The sequence below is a fragment of the Lasioglossum baleicum genome, chromosome 9 (assembly GCF_051020765.1).
Source record: "Lasioglossum baleicum chromosome 9, iyLasBale1, whole genome shotgun sequence".
Classification (NCBI taxonomy): domain Eukaryota; kingdom Metazoa; phylum Arthropoda; class Insecta; order Hymenoptera; family Halictidae; genus Lasioglossum; species Lasioglossum baleicum.
The window spans coordinates 9,116,926-9,124,672 of NC_134937.1; the positions used below are offsets into that span (position 1 = coordinate 9,116,926).

General features: G+C 43.9%; 1 protein-coding gene across 5 annotated transcripts; it reads right to left on the reverse strand.

The window, feature by feature from the left end:
* Nucleotides 1-10: 10 nt before the first annotated feature.
* On the reverse strand, nucleotides 11-7,460 carry Tan (C45 family peptidase tan). 5 transcript variants are annotated; one of them, XM_076430035.1, is made up of 8 exons: nucleotides 7,317-7,460; nucleotides 4,077-4,211; nucleotides 2,171-2,368; nucleotides 1,896-2,006; nucleotides 1,251-1,467; nucleotides 883-1,123; nucleotides 608-804; nucleotides 11-316 (listed from the first exon to the last, which is right to left on the reverse strand). In XM_076430035.1, the coding sequence occupies exons 2-8, from the start codon at nucleotides 4,191-4,193 to the stop codon at nucleotides 192-194; spliced, it is 1,206 nt and encodes a 401-aa protein (XP_076286150.1). In that variant the 5' UTR covers nucleotides 4,194-4,211; nucleotides 7,317-7,460; the 3' UTR covers nucleotides 11-191. The 5 variants fall into 5 exon arrangements, with proteins under 5 accessions (XP_076286150.1, XP_076286151.1, XP_076286149.1 ...); XM_076430036.1 differs by lacking the exon at nucleotides 7,317-7,460 and adding an exon at nucleotides 5,528-5,546; XM_076430034.1 differs by lacking the exon at nucleotides 7,317-7,460 and adding an exon at nucleotides 5,482-5,503.
* Between the last annotated feature and the right edge of the window lie 287 nt (nucleotides 7,461-7,747).

Below are 7,747 nucleotides of genomic sequence, written 5' to 3' on the forward strand. Positions count from 1 at the left end.
TTGAGATATGTATTTTTCAGTAAACCTAGAACGTATTTTATTCGGTGACATCAAGGAATACCGTGGTGTAACATAGTACACGTGATTGGTGCACGATGTACATGCGTACAGGTGGTTTGGATTCGAACAATTTGGGAAGTCGGAAGCAGTTCTAATAACACATTCAACGAAACACGTTCTACAACTTGACATTACATGACGGAATTGGACGATAGATCGTGACCGTGAATCTGCATAGGTATCACCAGGATCGGCTCGCTGCAACTTGGTTTGTACGTGTAGATCGACCAGGTCCTTTCGATGCAATCGAAAATACCTGTCGAGGGAAATTCGAATATGTAAAATACTCCTTCGTCGGCTATATCTGTGGTTGTCACATACTTTCACTTTCGAGATACATATTACCATTTAAAGTTTTGATCACTAATGCTTTAACATTGCATTATGTTTTTGAGCCTTTCGAATTTATTTTCAGGACTTTTTTCTGGTAAACATGCGAATCCTATACTATAGAGTTCAATTAATGCATGAACTTAAATTTTTTGAAATTGTGGCGTTTTTAAGATTCGAAGAAAGAGAGGAATAAGCGAATGGCGGATGGACATACCGGTACAGATCGTTTTGACGGCGTCATCCTTTCTAATATCTTGATAAACCCTGTACTCGTCGTCAGTTTGATCGCTCAGAATATCTACAACGTTCTGGCAAGATTTAGCTGGGGGATGCTTAAGAATCGCTTCCATCCTCTTGTCACTGCTGTCTATGATAAGGCCCGTGACTTCCGGTATCTTCAACCGGAGGTACCTGAAAATTTCGCGCGTGCGATAAGCGGCGAGAATAAGCGCGAGAATTCATGGATGGAGATCGAGAGAGCGTGCTCACTTGTTGCAGTGGTAAGTCACTTCTCCGGGGCTGACGGTCAGAACATTGAGTTGCGACTGCGTAGCGTCGGGTTCGCAGGGACCGACCTCGACATTGTGGAACACCCTGTCACCCTCTTGCGCCAGGAAAGTCATGTTCACCGAGAACCCTTCAGCCGCACCGAATCCTTCGTTCCTCAATATCTGTTGAGCTTGAACGTAATTCTCCGCGGACAGTAGTGCCCGAGTTAAAAAGTACCTGGCTGCGGACAGGCGAAAGCGATATTCGACACCGATCGTATCAATTTACCTCCGCGAAACGATAGTATAGATACATACATATACATATGTTAGCCTTGGTAGAATTAGAAACGGGGAACAGGTACTCACGCGTTTTACCGGAGCGCAAGCTCGCCGCGCTCAAAGTGTTGATGCTATAAGCGAGCCCGTGGCAATTGTAACCCATCGTGTATCCTGGCAAAAATCCCGCGTAACTCAGGGACGTGAATCTCTCTTCCTTGCAGCCCGGCTCGACCAAATGCGCGGAGACCAAGTACCAATGGTTCAAAGTCTCGCTCAACGCGTCCTCGTTGTGCCCCAAAATTTCCTGTTCCGGGACAATTCGGTTCAAGATGTGCAGCAGATGATTTAATTACGGTTGTTAATTAAACGAGGGATGGGGGTAGTCTCGTTTCTAGGCCTTCTCATTTCTCAATAATGCAAAAACGGGTTTTTAGTAGTCAAAAGCGTTAGATAAAATATCAATCTAGATCGCAGTCGCCCCTTTCCTATTTTTACGTTTACGAGGCGTAATTTGCATCATTCGGAAGCAATCGAATAGCTACCTTCGTAAATCTGTGACAGCTATACATGCTGCCTATGCAAATTACGCCCCATAAACGTAAAAATAGGACTTTCGTGGGCGACTGCGGCCTAGTTTGATCTCTTATCTTTATCGACGAATGAGAAGGCGCGCCCCGCACCCTTAATCCTGAAAACGAGACCACCGTTGCTTTCGTCGATTGGTTTGCTTACCTGTCCTGGCTGGTTACACATAACAGTGGAACAACCGACCGGTAGGTCGTTTGCTCGGTCCCGGTCATTCGCAACATTCGGCACGATGTCGTCCAGATGCATGAGGAACAGCTGTGAACCGGAAGGAGATTCGAATCGAATGAAAAGCTAATTGTAATCGAGACCGCGTTCACCTCGCGAGCCGATTGTGAGACAAGCAAACGTAAAATCGGATTCACTCGAAAAGGTAAGAAATGGGAAAGGAATTGAACAGCTGTCGATATGCCAGGACATACCTTATGAAAAGGAACGTTCGCTCCATCGGCCGTTCCTTGGATTTCCCTGAGGTAGCCGGGAAACTGCTGCTCCACGCAGCTCAGCGTTTCCTCGTACACCTTTCTGCCGGCTTCGGTCTCGTACAGCGGCAGGTACGTTTCGTTCAGAGGTTTGTAAACGTTTAAGAAACTTCGGATCAGCCCGGAGAACGTGCGTCCCTGACAAAAAATATATATGTAATATAAAAGTCCTGTCGTATTTTAAACAAGCAGGTAATTTTGCTTGTAAATCAAAAGCACATATGTTGCTAGTGAGTCATTGGGAAACAGGTATGCTGACATGAAAGATGGCGACAAGTTGTTACAAGTAGAGGATGTTATATATCATTGAATAATATTAAACATATATTTGTATAAATTGACTCGAATGTTTTCTTTAAAATACGACAGAACTTTCCCTCCAAGGTAATGGTACTGATCATAGGAGGATATACTGATTCGGACGATCGCTGTTCCCACAAGTCGCGTACGGTAAAAACCACATGCTATAAAATATTTTACCGGACAACGTACGACGTTCTGCTAAAAATTATGTAATGGAAATTATTCATTACGTAACGTACATATTCAGTGCCTTGGAAATGAGGTGTGAATACGACGATTCGCGAGTGAGCACGTTTTTCCACTATTTCCGGGGATTTTCTAATTAAACATAATAATAGGATATCGATAGATCTGGTAAGCGATGACAACTACGAGGAAATTTAGATAGCAATCTATACCGCTTATTCGACCTTTTTATAGACTCTCTCTCTCTCGGAAGAGGAGGAGGATCTCTGATTCCAGGATAAATGGATATTGTATACGTTGACCCGGTAGAGAAATAAATATTTCAAGTGTTGGAGACAGAATACATATAGGATTATTTCAATTATCTCGAAGCCTTCGTCGTTTCCGTTAGTACCTTTGATGGCAATCGTTGTAATTATCTCGTTACCAATTTATGTAACCAGCAAAGTCGGTTCCTTAATGAGTTTTTTCTCGTTTTGTTGTAATTCGCCAGCTAATTTTCAATGGTGTAATAATCCAGCGCTTGAATAGTCATTTACGCGTACACGTACACCTTACCAACGAACAGAGAGCAATTATGCTTATGCCGGTACGCGTGGCAGGCGCGAAACGTGCGTAATGTACAGTCTATAATGTACAGCAGGGTTTCCCAAACTTTTTCTCTGATAGAGCACTTTAAGGCGGTGGACTCGTTTCCAGGATTGCAAGGGTGCTGGATTCGCCTTCTCATTTCTCGATATAATACAAACACGGGCGTTTTTCAGTATTCAAAAACGCCAGATAAAAGATCGATCTAGGGCGCTACCTCCCTCGAAAGTACTATTTGTTAATAGCTACATGCGGCCGTAAAAGAAAAAATAGAACTTTTGAGGGAGATAGCGTCCTAGATCGATCTTTTATCTAGCGTTTTTGACTACTGAAAAACCCCGTGTTTGTATTACCGAGAAATGGGAAGGCGAATCCCGTACCCTTGCAATCCTGGAAAAAGGAGTTTACCCCCTTAAGGGTCTTTGAATTTTGACGGAGCAGCTTGTGTGATTTGGAGACTGCAGATCTTTATGCAAAATAAAAATGTTCTGTATTAATTGTGGCAAGCAGAAGTAAAATAAAAATTGATTTTATCCCCTAATGACCTTGTTCCATTAAAAACAATATTAGAATGATCTGAAATTTTTCGAATCTTTTACTATTTTACAATCACCCAACCACTTTTTCATAAATGCATTGTTATTAATATACTTTCGCGGAGCATTTGCTACCTTCCCGCGGAGCCTAGTTTGGGAAACCCTGGTGTAAAGTATAGGCATTATGTATAATAACGAGCGCGAATTCGATTAAACAGATTGAATTTTCTTACGATATCGAAACCGATGTCGTAATGACTGCCTCTACAGTAAATGATAGGAATCGCATGCCTCCTTCCGATATCGGTGGGCTCGTATTTGTCCTCCGTGATATTTTCCAGCTTGGTCATCTTAGCTGCGGACGTTACCTGTTCCAAATGATGATTAATTGTATTATTATTTGAACCCGACCCCGAGGTTAAAACTACGGAAAGCGCGTTTCACTCGTTCCATCCGATGCGACGCTAACGTCTTCTTTTTTTTACCCCTTTTCCCGATCAACAACGCTTCCCGTTTCGACGCGGCTCGACACTGTTCGCTATCGTTCAAGATCGCGATCCTCCGCTTCTTCTCATCTCGCTGTTTTCCCGAACTGATTCTAATTATACAAAGATGCACGCGAATGCGAAAAAAATCCCACGAGTCGTTCTCGTTTGATTAATCAGCCGCAAAACGCGAATGGTGGGGTGGGTTGCGCCAATCGTTCGCATCAGATTGGAGCTAGGCGATTTCGCCGCGCGAATCCCGCGGTACTATTGATAAAGCTCGGTCGTAAAAGGATTTACGTGCTATTATTAGACACCGCGGGCTTTTTCGCGTTCGCGAACAAAAATCACCGCGAGAAATGTCACGCGGCAAAAACTCCCCGGCTCATGAATATTAATCGATGAAGAAATTAAACTGGAGGTCTGATCGACTTCTTGCGATCGATCCGGAGTAATTTTGACCTCGTGCACGAACAGCCACGATCTAATTGTTATAGAAGACGGAGAGAGAAGAGGAGAAGACAGAAAAGACAGAAGACGGAAGACGGAAGACAGAGAGAGTTGGAAAGCGTCGCGGTATGCCCGCGAATATTCGCGAAATAGCTAACGAGTAGACTGCGGATCTCTGTGCATTTATGGCTTATTTTTGAGATTTTTATTAATTTTAGATCTTTACGCAAAATAGGAATATTCTGCATTGATTGAGTGCGAAGCAGGAACCAAATAAAAATTGATTTCATCCCTTAATAATCTTTGTTACGTTAATCTGTTATAATATTTACTGTTTTATTTTCCACCCAACTAATTTCTTCGTAAATGCATGAAGATCCGCGTTCCAGTTATTACCAATCGAAATAGGATTTAATTACAGAAAATTGCACAAACATCCGCGGTCTACTAATAAGAGACGAAGAGGAGAAAAAGAAGCGGAGACGCACAGATTCGCGATCGGCAACGGCGAGCATACCTGCGCTTACACCTGCCTTTTGGCTCTTTGAACGATCACAGAAGAAAATACGCGCGCGGCTCCTATTTCGATGAGCAACCACCGAAATACGAGGTACGAGGATTCGCGGTAACTCCAAGATAATCGAAAACAACAGTTCTGGACGTCGTTGTAACGGCGATGAGTGTCGCGCGACTGACAACTTACGATTGGCGTCTCCCTGTTACGAGGACCGTAAGTCCGTCTAATCTACCTTTTATCGACTTCCATCGATTAGCAGAGTTGTGCGGCATGGGAGCCGAGTCACCTCCAGGGGAAAAAGAATTCCCCGGCGTTTCGGTTAGGAATGTATTGTGCTACCATTACCATCGCCATCGCTGTCAGCATCGGCACCATCGGTACCGGTACCAGTGGTACAGCAGTCCTAACGATTATGTTTCTTTAAAATTATACAGGGTGATTCTGCGAACTGGGACAAGTTCTAAGTAAAAATAGATAAAAAATGGCAGAGGAAAAAATCATACGTCGTAATACGCCCTAACTTCCTATGACCTAATTTTTCGTGTGGATGCACCGATGCACCTTCCAGCTGCTATCGCACTGTACTCCTCGGTGCAACCCAATTTCATTATCTTACGTATAAAAGTATTAACCGAAGGTCATCGAAATGTCAATACGTCGCGGGACATTTTGCGTCGGAGTAAACACGGAATTAGCTCCAACAATTCGTACAGCACATGAAAACAAAGCTCGCAGGAAGTTAGGACGAATTATATGTATATTTCTTTCTATTTTTACTTAAAAAGAGCAGCAACTTGTCCCAGTTCCCAGAGAATCACCCTGTACACTTGCACAAGGTCTTTTCTTCTATTCCTCCGTTCATAGATTTAAATGTCCTCTTGAACTATGACTACGCTCCGAAAAAATTCGATATCACAAGCAAAAGTCAAGCTTATCGAGTATCGTGTGTTACGTAGAATTATCAATTTTCGCTGTTCGATCGATTCGTTCGATGAAACTGCTCCAAATCGCTTCGGCAGAGAACTAAAACGACGCGCGGCATCGTTGCCGACACATCGGGCACCGATACTGGTACCGGTGCAATCGCCGTGCAGACCCTTAACGTTCCTTCGATATTATTTTCCTTTAATTAGAAGCCGCGGAGACTCCAGGGAAAACTTATCTTTCCGAAGGCATACGAAACGTCGCGCGGCTATTGCGACCGCGTACTCGCTCGCGGCGAGTTAAATCGAGCAATTTTTTTCACCGTTCGCGCTTTTAACGCGGAATTCGTGACGGTGCGCCCAAGGCCTGAGGCCGTTCGGATCGGGCACGGTATCGCCGAGAGACGAGTTGTCAATTTGTCAGACAGCCACGCGAGTCAATCGCTTTCGTTTCATTGAATGGGGAAGAGAACCCGATGAACGCGCGTGCAACGCAACTGTAATGCGATTTTAATCTAGTCTTAATGTCTAGTATCGCGGAACCCGTCGAAACCACGATTCGGTATCGAGGTCGCAAATATTTCTTTGTACACGCGCGCGCTATGGCGAAGGACGACCAATATTAAAGTCTGCATTGTTCTGTTTGGAATTATTCAGACGGTCGACGCTTCTTCGGAGGTACCTGTACTATATGATAAAGATCGCGCGGGGTCTTGTTACTTACATTTACACATTTGTATAAACTAAAAGATATGAAGCAGTGGTTGCTTAATACTCCGTGAGTCTAGTGTTAATGGAGGAGTTAAATCGTTCGTCGGATCGTATGTTTGGTTTGCTGTAGTCTATAGAACGGCTGAATCGCCTCGTCATTAGCGTTGGAACAATCGTTTTTCTCGGTTGTTAAATTCCAAACATCAATGCGCAATTACGCTCCCGTAATCTGATTGCTGTTTTTGTTATGCTCCATTTAAGGAAACGCAGTTGCGACCACTTACGCGGATCGTGTCGGTTTACTGACACTTGCATCTACTATCGGCTACCTGTTACCAGTCACCTCTGTTCAACTGTCTCTCGGTTCATTCTCGCGAAGTTCTTTACCTTATTTTCTGCTTTCTTCGTTTGCGTCGGTGTCTTTTTCTCTTCGGTATCTCGTAGGTATCGGCGGCAATAAAATCAAGGGAATTGCGATCAGCGACAACAAGGGAAAGGTAACTGTGAGAGGGTCGGATTAAAAGGCGGTCGACGATAGCATTGAAAAAATGCATCTAGTCGTATCATGATTATGCGTGCGAGTATGAAGAAACCTTGTGTGCACTTTCTATCGCACAACCAGCCATTATTCTGGCTTCCAAATGCGCCTCCTTCGCGGCTATAAATGGTAAAGAACAGTATATGGTACCTTTTTTACGGCTTCCTTGGAACCTTCGCGGATTGCATCATGCGTGCAGGCACGTATACATAGTTGCAGACGCGAAAAAATACCGACCATTGTACTCTTTGCGAGCTTGCTGATGCTAATCCATCGCCGT

Excerpts from the sequence above, each read along its gene's own strand:
- Tan (XM_076430035.1), bottom strand. The coding sequence starts at position 4,193 with ATGACCAAGCTGGAAAATATCACGGAGGACAAATACGAGCCCACCGAT. Across the intron at positions 2,007-2,170 it reads CGAACGTTCCTTTTCATAAG|CTGTTCCTCATGCATCTGGA; the intron begins GTATGTCCTGGC and ends TCCGGTTCACAG. Across the intron at positions 1,124-1,250 it reads CTTGCGCTCCGGTAAAACGC|CCAGGTACTTTTTAACTCGG; the intron begins GTGAGTACCTGT and ends GCCTGTCCGCAG.